The sequence below is a fragment of the Myxine glutinosa genome, chromosome 5, assembly GCF_964187855.1.
Source record: "Myxine glutinosa chromosome 5, kmMyxGlut1.1, whole genome shotgun sequence".
NCBI lineage: Eukaryota > Metazoa > Chordata > Myxini > Myxiniformes > Myxinidae > Myxine > Myxine glutinosa.
Window position 1 is genome coordinate 38,371,271 of NC_136265.1, and position 14,471 is coordinate 38,385,741.

The 14,471-nt window shown below is 43.2% G+C and overlaps 2 protein-coding genes across 2 annotated transcripts in view; one reads left to right on the forward strand and one right to left on the reverse strand.

The window, feature by feature from the left end:
* The window catches only part of LOC144892253 (uncharacterized), a 350,787-nt gene that overhangs the window by 198,945 nt on the left and 137,371 nt on the right, over nucleotides 1-14,471 (reverse strand). The window lies entirely within an intron of this gene.
* LOC137428659 (ligand-gated cation channel ZACN-like) overlaps nucleotides 1-14,471 on the forward strand; it is a 44,771-nt gene that overhangs the window by 14,593 nt on the left and 15,707 nt on the right. The window contains exons 6-9 of the mRNA XM_078777054.1: nucleotides 3,033-3,077; nucleotides 4,346-4,452; nucleotides 4,640-4,806; nucleotides 11,249-11,379. Of these exons, the coding sequence (XP_078633180.1) occupies nucleotides 3,033-3,077; nucleotides 4,346-4,452; nucleotides 4,640-4,806; nucleotides 11,249-11,379 (450 nt within the window). The remainder of the gene's footprint in view (nucleotides 1-3,032; nucleotides 3,078-4,345; nucleotides 4,453-4,639; nucleotides 4,807-11,248; nucleotides 11,380-14,471) is intronic.

A 14,471-nucleotide genomic window follows, 5' to 3' on the forward strand; every position in this document is an offset into this window, starting at 1 on the left:
GCCATCTGTTCAGTATGGTGGAGGTATGTGTTCTACGATCTGTTCAGCCTGGTGTAGGTATGTGCTCTACGATCTGTTCAGCCTGGTGTAGGTATGTGCTCTACCATCTGTTCAGCCTGGTGTAGGTATGTGCTCTTCCATCTGTTCAGCCTGGTGTAGGTATGTGCTCCGCCATCTTTTCAGCATGGTGGAGGTATGTGTTCTACGATCTGTTCAGCCTGGTGTAGGTATGTGCTCTACCATCTGTTCAGCCTGGTGTAGGTATGTGCTCTTCCATCTGTTCAGCCTGGTGTAGGTATGTGCTCCGCCATCTGTTCAGTATGGTGGAGGTATGTGTTCTACGATCTGTTCAGCCTGGTGTAGGTATGTGCTCTACGATCTGTTCAGCCTGGTGTAGGTATGTGCTCTACCATCTGTTCAGCCTGGTGTAGGTATGTGCTCTTCCATCTGTTCAGCCTGGTGTAGGTATGTGCTCCGCCATCTTTTCAGCATGGTGGAGGTATGTGTTCTACCATCTGTTCAGCATGGTGGATGTATGTGTTCTACCATTTGTTCAGCATGGTGGATGTATGTGTTCTACCATCTGTTCAGCATGGTGTATGTATGTGCTCCGCCATCTTTTCAGCATGGTGGAGGTATGTGTTCTACCATCTTTTCAGTATGGTGGAGGTATGTGCTCTGCGATCTGTTCAGTCTGGTGGAGGTATGCGCTCTGCCATCTCTTTCAGCCTGGTGGATGTATGTGCTCTGGCATGTGTTCAGCCTGGTGGACCAGTGGAGGTATGCGCCCTGGCATGTGTTCAGCCTGGTGGAGGTATGCGCTCTGCCATCTGTTCAGCATGGTGGATGTATGTGCTCTACCATCTGTTCAGTCTGGTGGAGGTATGCGATCTGCCATCTGTTCAGCCTGGTGGATGTATGTGCTCTACCATCTGTTCAGTCTGGTGGAGGTATGCGCTCTGCCATCTGTTCAGCCTGGTGGATGTATGTGCTCTACCAAGTACCGTTGTAGTTCCGCATGCTCTAATGCCGCTCTGGTTGCTAAGGATGGCACTGGCAAATGTCACCACGAGCATCGGCTTCTCCGAGTAGAATTTGAATCAGACCGACTGCCTTATTTTTGTCCAGATCAGTACTGGGTAGACTCGTATTTATATTTCTACAAGATCTTGGGTCATGGGTTCATGTAAGAGAGAGGATACACTTGTGAAAAACCTGTAGATATAAATAAATAAATAAATTTGCTGCCTCACTGTTGGAACTTGAATGCAAGAGGAGGCCATTAAACCCACCAAGCGTTATTATACGATAGTTGGCTGTTTTGCTGTTCTATATTATTTTAAAATGCTGAGCATCAAGCAAGGAAGCAGCTCGTGCTATTTTTAAAGCTTTTGGTATGCCTCGGCCTGGATGAGAATCCCATCGCCAACCTCCCAGGCTCCGGGCAGACGCTCTAATCACTATTCCACCGAGTCTGGTGAATGGGAGTCACTTCCTTGGGTGACTTCTGTGTGTCTATTTTCCCTTTTTCCACCGTGGAGTTTGGCCCGTGTTATCTTAGGCCTAGTTGTGCTGCCAGGTTTTTGCATTACGATTCCCTCGGGAAATTACCACAATGGCAGCCCATTATTGGGCGGGAATGGCCGACAAAATCGGTAGGGGTTGGATTGGATGAATTGAAGCCAAGGTGGAAGAGTTGTTAAGTTGTGAGTAAGCAAATCAGCCCAATGCTTGTTACCCCCGCCTGGGGAGAGGGTATTGCATTCGAGTCCGTTTGTCTGTTTGTCTGCACAGAATAAATATGATTTTCTCTGCAACCGTTGGTCCGATCGACAGGAAATTCTCACCATAGGTGCAACTCCACCTGTATAATTTTTTTAATGTTAGTTATGACGTCATGGGTCACGTGGTTCGGCCGCCATCTTGGAAAAACCGAAAAGATTTGCACCTCGATATCTCCGAAAGCGCTGAATAGAAAAAATTGAGAAATGACTCCTTGTAAAGAACTCTCCATGGGGAATAAAATATGTTAATGATGATGTCATATGTGCCTCCATTATGACGTCATAATTCGACAAGTACAAAACTTCATCCGATCAAGATGAAATTTCTTGAGCGTCATGTAGGCATAAATTGGTGGAGAAAAAAATAATGATGACGTCATCGGTCACGTGGTTCGGCCGCCATATTTGTTTCAACACAAAAGCCTTAAAAACCACTGAAAATACATCCTGGCGAGGGTTTGCAATCTCTGATTGCTCTTTTTCTTGTTACTTTATGTGGCATGCAGGTTAAAAGTGTAATGTAGGCCTCAATGCAAGCTCTCAAGATATACGTACGTTCATCACCTGGAGATAATATAACGTCATTGAAAATCATTATGGAAGGAATATATTTTCTCTGGATGTTAGGAAATAGAGCTGCATTATGGTGTTCCCCGACAGAAAAACAACCCTCGGTTCAGCAAGGCCTGATGGATTTTTGTACGTATTTCCTGCATGAATATTAATGACATTGCTCCAGGGAGTTATTTGGACTTCCTGTAAGTGCACAAGAAGTGCATTCTGAGAAGCATTTATCCTGGAAGCCTTCCCCACATTTGATTCAAGTCCACCTAACAAAACAGGAAGAGGATGAGGTATTATGGACCTTTTAGGAACATGAGCCCCCAGGGAATGTACGTGGCCTACACAAAGGGCTGTCTGGAGTAGAATGATCTGAGTAAAACTCGAGAGTTTAACCTCGGGTATTTTCATGCAGACATTTCATTTTGGGCCGAGCAAATCATGAGTTTGATCATATCGATAAAAGATTGGCATGAAAAGAATCCATCAACCCAAGGGAAGAATAAAGTTAGAAATCCTGAAGGCGTTTACATTGTCCTCTTTTCGACACTTTTACAGGTCTGTGTGTCAGTGAGTGTGTGAGTCCACACGCAGATCTACTATAGATGGTTCATTATTAGATCTACTGTCATTTACGTACCCGGTGAGTCTCTGCATTGTGTAATGCTCTTGTCTTCTTTCCTTTAGGACATAAAGGAACAACTCTTTGGTGCTATATTTACTGTAAGCCAGGTGGGTAAATAGATGCAATCAGGTGATGTGTGGTTTTAATTCACTCTCTTTTGTCTATTTGAGGTACTAGTACACCCGCTAACTACGGGAGGGGCAGAAAGGGTCATTCCTCTTTGGGGTATATAGATTACAGTCGATCTATCATCGGGTCTCAAGAACATTGGGTGTGTGTTCATTTACCAAGTTTCTTGTGGAGAGATCGCCAAGTGGTTTAAGCATTTGAGCAAGCATTCCATTCAAAACCGTTAAGGAACGGCTGGCTTGGCAAGCGCTAGCTAGCTGCTTGGTAAATGAGCACACCCCGGTCTTCCTCCCTTTCAGTTTCGTGTTAAACAGAAGGAGCGAGTTTCAAAAGTTCACCATGAAAAACGCCACGTTAGCGCCAGGAAGGGTCATGTTATTAATCCAACACTTATGGGATATATAGAGCACAGTAGATCTTCGCTCAGTTCTGTAAGTAAAACTTCCCTTACACATGTCGGGATTCCCCCAAATTTCTTCATTTCGTGTTATAAAGAGCATTAGCGACTGTTTAAAAAGCTAAGCATACGTGTTTGTGGTTTATAATATTTATACTTCCTGTAGAAGCCGTTGCTCCCACAGAAACGCCATTTTTACTATAAGCTATTTATACACGTTATCACTGCAGGAAAAACGCCTTGGGGAAGTGGGACATTATTAGTATTAATATTGTTTTATAATAACATTAACAATATGCGATTACCATTAATTTTGTTATTAAAAACGTCTTTGGAAAAACGTCACGATAAATCTTCTTTGGAAATACGACACGATAAAGCTAATTTAACATTTATATACACCTCAACGTGCAACCCCATTGACGGCTATGGCGGGCAAACTCGCTCAGGGGGAGAACACCCCCTTGGGGAGGGGGGCAAATGAATGTGCTACAACCTTCGTTATGTAACCATTCGTCATCCTGTCAAGTTTGGTTGAGATTGGATAATAAGTGACGACAGCATGTATTGGCGTCAAAAATTCATCAGACAGACGGACAGACACAAATGGCGTATTTTTAGTATGATGATGATGATTGATCATCTGACTGACGTTCATCCACTTGTGGATACGGATCTTTTTCATCACGATGGGTTGACGTCATCTGGCTGACGTTCCTCCACTTGTGTATACGGGTCTTTTTCATCACGATGGGTTGACGTCATCTGGCTGACGTTCCTCCACTTGTGGATATGGGTCTTTTTCATCACGATGGGTTGACGTTGTTATTCTTATGTTTTACTTGCAAGAGCTGGGTGGACTCGCGTTTGGCCTGGGATGAGAACACGTTTCCTTTGAAGGAGATCTCTCTTCGCGTCTCCGATTTGTGGACTCCAGACCTCGTCGCACTTGAAACGTGCACACTCCTCACTTCGTCACGTTTGACATTTGTGCTTCGTTTTTTTGTTCACTTCAATTTTACCATCCAATATTTGCCTTAAACTTTCGCATTTTTTATCATCACCAAGTCACATTTTCTTGAGTTGCTTCAACAGTACAAATACTTTATAATACAGATATATACTTTGACATTTGCTTTGCAGTAAGGAAGAATCTAAGTTACCTACGTTCGACAACGTGGTCGTCGGCTCGAATGGAAACGTCAGTTATCACAGGTTCATCAAGGTGCTCAGCAATTGTAAAATGATTGTTTATCTCTACCCATTCGACCAACATGATTGCCGTGTCACTTTCGTTTCTTCCTACTCCGGTAAGTCCATGATTCAAGATATTTATGGCTGCTTGAATGTCAATCGACAGAAGTGGAAATGTTTCGAGGTTTAATATTGAACATGAATTAACACTGGCATCAATTAATTTTTTTTAACAATATCTATCATATCCTTGTGGGATGTGGATCATACTACTTTGTTATCAGGTTTTTATTGCCCATAAAGCTGCCTCTATGGAATTTGAGAGTGAGGGATGTGGCACTAGCACATCTCAAGGCCAAATTAGCAAAACTGGTAGGGGTGTGTGTGTGTGTGTGTGTGTGTGTGTGTGTGTGTGTGTGTGTGTGTGTGTGTGTGTGTGTGTGTGTGTGTGTGTGTCACTCTCTATCCCCCATTATCTCGAGTAAGCCAAAGCAGTTTTTTGAATTGTTCTAAGACTAACTCAAGGACATACACGTCATCAGTTGCAATGATAATCCTGACGAGGGACGATTTAAACAGCAGAACACAGTCTCAGCTATGGAATAAAACGTGAAAAATAATACAACAAGAACATAAAACCATTCAGTCCATCCAAAAATCAATGTGCATATGGCAGCGCACTACGTTGACATACACACAGCCGGAGTGATTGACATACATACACACACAGCCAGAGGGCGCCACACGCAGCTAGACTGTAACACACACACACACACACACACACACACACACACACACACAACCATAGTTAGTGTGAGACACACACACAGCCATAGTTAGTGTGAGACACACACACAGCCATAGTTAGTGTAAGACACACACACACACAGCCAAAGTGTGAGGCACACACACACACACACAGCCAAAGTGTGATGCGTGCACACACACACACACGCACACACACACACAACCATAGTGTGAGACACACACACACAACCATAGTGTGAGACACACACACAGCCATAATGTGTCATACACACACACACAGCAATAGTGTGAGACACACACACAGCCATAGTGTGACACACACACACACACACACACACACACACACACACACACACACACACACACACACAACCATAGTGTGAGACACACACACACAACCATAGTGTGAGACACACACACAGCCATAGTGTGAGTCATACACACACACACAGCAATAGTGTGATGCGCGCACACACACACACACACACACACACACACACAACCATAGTGTGAGACACACACACAGCCATAGTGTGTCATACACACACACACAGCAATAGTGTGAGACACACACACAGCCATAGTGTGAGACACACACGCAGTCATACTGTGAGACACACACACAGCCATAGTGTGACACACACACACACACACACACACACACACACACACACAACCATAGTGTGAGACACACACACACAACCATAGTGTGAGACACACACACAGCCATAGTGTGAGTCATACACACACACACAGCAATAGTGTGAGACACACACACAGCCATAGTGTGACACACACACACACACACACACACCCAGAGTGTGACACACACACAGCCATAGTGTGAAACACACACACAGAGTGTGAGACACACACAGACATAGTGTGAAACACACACACACAGCCATATTTAGTGTGAGACACACACATAGCCATAGTTAGTGTGAGACACACACATAGCCATAGTTAGTGTGAGACACACACAGCCATAGTTAGTGTGACACACACACACACAGCCAAAGTGTGATGCACACACACACACACACACACACACACACAGCCATAGTGTGAGACACACACACAGCAATAGTGTGAGACACACACACACACAGCCATGGTGTGAGACACACACACAGCCATAGTGTGAGACACACACACATCGATAGTGTGAGACACACACACACAGCCATAGTGTGAGACACACACACACAGCCATAGTGTGAGACACACACACACACAGCCATAGTGTGATGCACACACACACACAGCCAAAGTGTGATGCACACACACACACAGCCATAGTGTGAGACACACACACAGCCATAGTGTGAGACACACACACAGCCATAGTGTGAGACACACACACAGCCATAGTGTGAGACACACACACAGCCATAGTGTGAGACACACACACACACAGCCATAGTGTGAGACACACACACACACACACACACACAGCCATAGTGTGATGCACACACACACACACACACACACACACACACACAGCCAAAGTGTGATGCACACACACACACACACACAGCCAAAGTGTGATGCACACACACACACACACACACACACACACACACACACACACACACACACACAGCCATAGTGTGATGCACACACACACACACACACAGCCAAAGTGTGATGCACACACACACATACACACACACAGCCATAGTGTGAGACACACACACACACAGCCATAGTGTGATGCACACACACACACACACACAGCCATAGTGTGATGCACACACACACACACACAGCCAAAGTGTGATGCACACACACACACACAGCCATAGTGTGAGACACACACACAGCCATAGTGTGAGACACACACACAGCCATAGTGTGAGACACACACACAGCCATAATGTGAGACACACACACACACAGCCATAGTGTGATGCACACACACACAGCCATAGTGTGATGCACACACACACAGCCATAGTGTGAGACACACACACACACAGCCATAGTGTGATGCACACACACACAGCCATAGTGTGAGACACACACACACACACAGCCATAGTGTGATGCACACACACACACACACAGCCATAGTGTGATGCACACACACACACACACACAGCCAAAGTGTGATGCACACACACACACACACAGCCATAGTGTGATGCACACACACACAGCCATAATGTGAGACACACACACACACACAGCCATAGTGTGATGCACACACACACAGCCATAATGTGAGACACACACACACACAGCCATAGTGTGATGCACACACACACAGCCATAATGTGAGACACACACACACACAGCCATAATGTGAGACACACACACACACAGCCATAGTGTGATGCACACACACACACACACAGCCAAAGTGTGATGCACACACACACACACACACACACACACACACACACACACACACACACACACAGCCAAAGTGTGATGCACACACACACACATACACAGTCATCGTGTGACACACACACACATCCATAGTGTGAAACACACACACACACACACACAGCCATAGTTAGTGTGAGACACACACACACACAGCCAAAGTGTGATGCACACACACACACACACACACACACACAGCCACAGTGTGAGGCACACACACACACATACACACACACAACCAGACTGTGAGACACACACAGCCAGGGTGTGAGACGCACACAAACCATCGCTGGTAATAAACAATATTACTATAAACAAACAACAGTTGGAAGCTGTCAGGGGCTCATTGACAATCCTGAAAAGATCCCTCGGAACAAAACTTTGAGAACAAAAAACAAAGCTTGATCCATGGATCGTGCACGATCTCTTATTGAAACTGAGGTGGATACTTCAAGGTGGATCCCAGCACCTCTTGTACAAAAACATGCAACCACCATTTACATGTACTTACAACCTTTAGGAAAACATGCACAACTACAACCGCACTCAGTAGAGAGCACATACCTCCTCCAGGCTGAGCAGTTTATGTTTTGTATTCCACTGATAGGTCGGATCTGGATTCGGATCTGGATTCGGACCTGAACCAAAAGCTAATCATGTTGTCCTTGTCACTTACCCATCTCATGCAACATTGTTATGTTACAGCCTGAATAACAAATGGATTGATTGGAGATTTTTTTTGTCCCTGATCTGCACAATACCCCAAAATGTCAAAGTGGAATTTTGTTTTTAGAAAATTTTACAAAGTAGTTAAAAATGAAATACAGAAATATCTAATTTACATAAATATTAAACCCACAGAGTCAACACTTCATAGAAGCAACTTTTTCAGCGATTACAGCTTCGAGCCTTCTTGGGTGTGTCTGTACCAGCTTTGCACATCTGGATTTGGGGAGTTTCTCCCATTCTTCCTTGCAGATTTGCTCAAGCTCTGTCAAGTTTGATGGGGAGCGTCGGTGAACAGCAATCTTCAAGTCTTTCCACAGATTCTCCATGGGATTCAAGTCTGGGCTTTGGCTGGGCCACTCAAGGACTTTCATGTTCTTGTTCCGAAGCCATTCCAGTGTTGCTTTGGCTGTATGCTTTGTCCTGTTGGAATGTAAATCTTCTTTTGCACTCTAAAGCAGGTTCTCCTCAATAATTTGCCTGTATTTGGCTCTATTTATTGCATCCCTCTAGCCTTACAAGACTCCCAGTCCTTGCTGCTGAAAAGCATCCCCATAGCATGATGTGGCCAACACCGTGCTTCACAGTAGGCATGGTGTTAGATGGGTGAAGAGCTGTGCTGGTTTTCCGCCAGACCTAGCGCGTTGCATTCAGGGCAAAGAGTTCCATTTTAATCTCATCAGACCACAGAATATTTTGCCTCATGCTCATCAACATAGACCAAAATGTCAACATAAGCCAAAGGTCAACAACTGGTGGAATTTCTAAAATTCTCAATTTTCATCCGATTGACTTGAAATTTAAAGAGGATTTGCATATCAGCTCACTGAAACCAACCACCAACTATTTTTGAGATCAACATAGGCCAAAAGGTCACAACATAGGCCAAATTTCTAAAATCGTCAATTTTCATCCGATTAACTTAATTTGTCGATGATTTGCACATCAGGTCACATAATTCAACCACCAATTTATTTGTGAGGTCAAAAGAATGCTCTACCGAGTTCCATTCTACTTTGTTTTATTTTTCCGAGTGTTGCTCTATGACTGATTTTTCATCTGTCTGTTTGTCTGTATTTCAGTCGCCTACAGGTCACAATTTTCAACCGATCTTCACGAAACTTCACTAAATGGTGGAGTTGGCCATAAGCAAGAAGCCTAGTGTTTTGGGGGTCAAAACGTTAACATAGGCCAAAGGTCACCAACTTTGTCAAATATCTAAAATCCTCAATTTTCATCCGATTGACTTGAAATTTGAATAGGATTTGCAGATATGGTCACTGAATTCAACCACCAACTATTTTTGAGGTCAACATAGGCCAAAAGGTCAACATAGGCCAAAAGGTCAATATAGGCCAAATGTCTAAAATCCTCAATTTTCATCCGATTAACTTGAAATTTGAAGAGGATTTGCATATCTGGTCACTGAATTCAACCACCAATTATTTTTGAGGTAATCATAGGCCAACAACTTATTTTAGGGATTTCGCAAGTATCGTGCTATGCACAACAAATTTCTTGTTTGTCTGTTTGTCCGCACAGAATAAATATGATTTTCTCTACAACCGTTGGTCCGATTGACAGGAAATTTTCACCATAGGTGCACCTCCTGTATATTTTTTTCAATGACAATGATGACGTCATAGGTCACATGGTACAGGCGCCATCTTGGGAAAAAACAAAAAACGTTGCACCTCTATATCTCCGAAAACGCTGCATAGAAAAAATTGAGACATGGCTAACTGTAAAGAACTCTTCATGCGGAATAGCATACGTTAATGATGATGTCATAGGTTCCTCCATAATGACGTCATAATTCGACAAGTACAAAACTTCATCCGATCAAGATGAATTTTTCTTTTCTGCAACCGTTGGTCCGATTGACAAGAAATTTTCACCACAGCTGCACCTCATCCTGTATAATTTTTTTTAATGATAATTATGATGTCATAGGTCACGTGGTACTGGCGCCATCTTGGAGAAACCTGAAAACTTTGCACCTCTATATCTCTGAAAGCGCTGCATAGAAAAAAATGAGACATGGCTCATTGTAAAGAACTCTCCATGGGGAATAACATATGTTAATGATGATGTCATGGGTCCCTCCATTATGATGTCATAATTCAACAAGTACAAAACTTCATCCGATGAAGATGAAATTTCTGGAGCGTCATCTAGGGATAAATTGGTGGATAATTTTTTTAAATAATGATGACGTCATCGGTTGCGTGGTTCGGCCGCCATATTTGTTTTAACACAAAAAGCCTTAAAAACCACCAAAACACATCCTGGCGAGGGGCTGCAATCTCTGATTGCCTTTTCTTGTTAAGCCTGTTTTATGGAAATGTTCGTTAAATGTCTCTGTTCATATCTTTTTTTTTTAATTAAAAAAACCTCGAATACGAATTTGGATCTTTATCAAAATCGAATCGATTCATCTATGTCACACACTCAATCTGTCCACCAAAGTTTGTCCAAATCCGTCCACAACCTTTTGAGATATCCTGTTCACAGACAAACAACCAAGTAGACAGACAACCAGAGGTGAATGGTGGGCGGAGGTAATGACCTAAACAATTCATTTTTGTATGTACGCTTTCCTTGTATTCCTGTTGATTTAAGAGTTCGTGCCATCTTGGTATAAAGTAAAAAATAACTATTGTTTTGCAGTCAATGCCATGAAGTTGAAACTGCATGAATTCAATCAAACTTTTTCAAACAAGCAGTCTGATGAATTCATTGTGACATTTCTGACATGCAAAGAAAACACAAACTTTACGTTTGCATCATTCTCATGTTATGTAAGTAAACCCCTTAGGATGTACCTTGTGTGTAAATTTATGTAAAATAAATTATGCTAATTATGAAAATTGCTTTCTAGTACTTTTCACAACTGCACACCTTACAGGTTCAACTTAAAGGATTGTAAATAAACAAACGTACCTCTGAATTTCTAGCCTGCGTTCGATTCCTGACCCGACTATAAGTATAAACTGTCAGATATATTGGTTCACAGGTAGGTCTTTGGTTGATCAAGCCTGATGTTCAACTTTTTTTTTTGTACTAAATCAAGGCTCGTGTAAGAGGTAACACATATATAACCTATAATAAAGAGAGCGGGAGACACGAGGGCGGGGAGAGAGGGGGAAGCACAACAACAGCTGAGAACAGGGACATCGGGAGATCTGAAGAAGGGAGAGGGCTCGAGCATGGTATAAACACGAAGGACACTTCAAGAACTTTCAGGAAAGAAAACAATTTAAAAAGGTGGATTTGGGGTGAATTAGAGGGGGTAGAAAAGATCAAGGTTTTGGATGAGGGAAGATAAGAGAAGGTGGTGAACAGCTGTTTTAAAGACCTGGAGGGAGGAGTGGGATCGAAGAGAGTGAGGGAGTTTGTTCCAGGAAAAAAAGGAATGCGGGGAAAAAAGGGGAATGAAAGTGAAGGTGAGCAGAGAGTCTCGATTTTGGCAGTTTCACCAGAAGAGGGTTGCTGGCAGATCTGGTGCGACCTGTAGGAATATTTGGGGGACAGAGCACAGAGGGAGTTGGGGGAGCTAGGCTAGAAAGGAGTCGATAGAAGACAGAAAGACCACCAACCTGCCTGCGGTGAGTGAGTGAAAGGCCCTCGGAGTTAGCTTCATCGTGGGATATTCCAATGATTCTAAAAGCCCTGGTTTCTACAGAGTGAAGCTGAGCTAGGTGTGAGGCAGGAGCACCAGCCCAGAGGGGAGAGCAGTATTCCATTGAGCTGTGGATGAAAGTCTTGTATGTGGTGAGGACCTCAGAAGTGCCTAGAAAGTACTCCGCACGACGGAGGATGCCCAGTCGGCGAATGGCTTTGGAGGCCAACTTGGAAATGTGGTTTTCCCAGGAAAGATCATGGCAGATAGTGAGACCCAAAAGCTTGAGTGACAGAACTTCGAGAGGATTGTTGAGAAAGTAGATGGGAGGGTTGTCCAGACGGTTTTTTCAAAGAGACATAGTGTGGATGTGACATTTGTCGGGATCGAAAGACATGTTCCACTTGTTTGACCAGTCTGTGATTTTGTCCAGGTCTGCAGAGAGTGATGAGGCTGCTGTCTGCCGATCTGAGGGAAGAGGAATGGAGCGGCAGAGAGTAGAGTCATCAGCAAAGAGATGGAGAGGATTTTCCAGAGAGTTGGAAAGATCATTAATGAAGATTAGAAAAAGCACAGGGCCATAACACTGCCTTGAGGAGTATTTGTGTGAGACGCACACAAACCATCGCTGGTAATAAACAATATTACTATAAAGTATAAACAAACAACAGTTGGAAGCTGTCAGGGGCTCATTGACAATCCTGAAAAGATCCCTCGGAACAAAACTTTGAGAACAAAAAACAAAGCTTGATCCATGGATCGTGCACGATCTCTTATTGAAACTGAGGTGGATACTTCAAGGTGGATCCCAGCACCTCTTCTACAAAAACATGCAACCACCATTTACATGTACTTACAACCTTTAGGAAAACATGCACAACTACAACCGCACTCAGTAGAGAGCACATACCTCCTCCAGGCTGAGCAGTTTATGTTTTGTATCCCACCGATCTGGATTCGAACCTGAACCAAAAGCTATTCAGGTTGTTCTTGTCACCTAACCAACTCATCCACCTAGTTTTGTCATAATCCGTCAACAGCTTTTTGAGATATCGTGTGTATAGTTGTGCCCATCGCTCAACTCAACGGTGACGAATCACTTCAAGGATTAATACATTTCCTGGATCCGGATCCAGATCTTCACCCAAATCGAATCACCTCTTTCTTGTCACACATAAGCTGGTTTTACCAAGTATCGTCCAAATCCGTCCATTACTTTTTGAGATATTGTGCAATACTGTATATCATTTTTGATCTTATCTTTCAATGGTGAAGAATCACTGAAAGCATTCTATTATCCGGATCTTTAAAAAAAATCTAATGAATTCGTCCTTGTCATATATGTAACCTGTCCACCAAATTTTGTCCGAATCCGTCTTTATCTTTTTGAGATATCCTGCTAACAGACGTACAGACATATAAAGAAACAGACAGACATGGGTGAAAATCATAGGCTGAATTTATACATTTGAAAGGAAGCAATTGACTCCTATGTCTATTTCTATGAATATGCAACATTTTTAGTTTGTATTTTTTTTTCTTTTTTTTTTTTTGTATACTGAATCGAGGCTCGTGAAAGAGCTAACATTTATTTCACAAAGAAATCAACCAGACAAACAAAATATATCAAAAGAGGGAGCGGAAGACAAGATGGGGAGAGAAGGGGAAGCACACAAACACAACATTTGAGAGCAGGGAGATGTGTGGGAGGGAGAGGGCTTGGGGGAGGAGGCGTGAGAAGGGGGGGGGGGGGGGGGAGGGTGGGAGAAGTGTAAGCAGAAAAAAGTGTTATAATATACGACAGAATACAGTTCTTCAGGGGAAAGTTTAATCATTTTTAACAACGTGATCACGTGATCACGAACAACGTGATCGAAGAACGAACGAACAAATAAGAACAACGAATAAACGAATAAGAACAGAGAAGGAAATTTTTTAAATTTTTTTTTGAGTTGAGATTTTAAACAAGGAAGTATGGGGTGAAAGACTGGGACAAAAACAGAGAGCGAAAGTAATTGCAGCACAATCGACGAACCGCGGAGAGAAAAACAAAGCCTCAAGGTCGGACACGGTAGCCTACTAGGCCTCAGAATACGCGACACAAATTAACCGACGATTTTGTATACAGGTATGAAAAATTAACACCAAGAATCTTACTAAAGACACACTATAGGTACACACACCGAAAGATAGATACAGTTTCGACAAAAACACAATTGTGGAAAAATTACTTAACTTCGAACGCATGAGCGCATGGACAGCTTCGAAAAA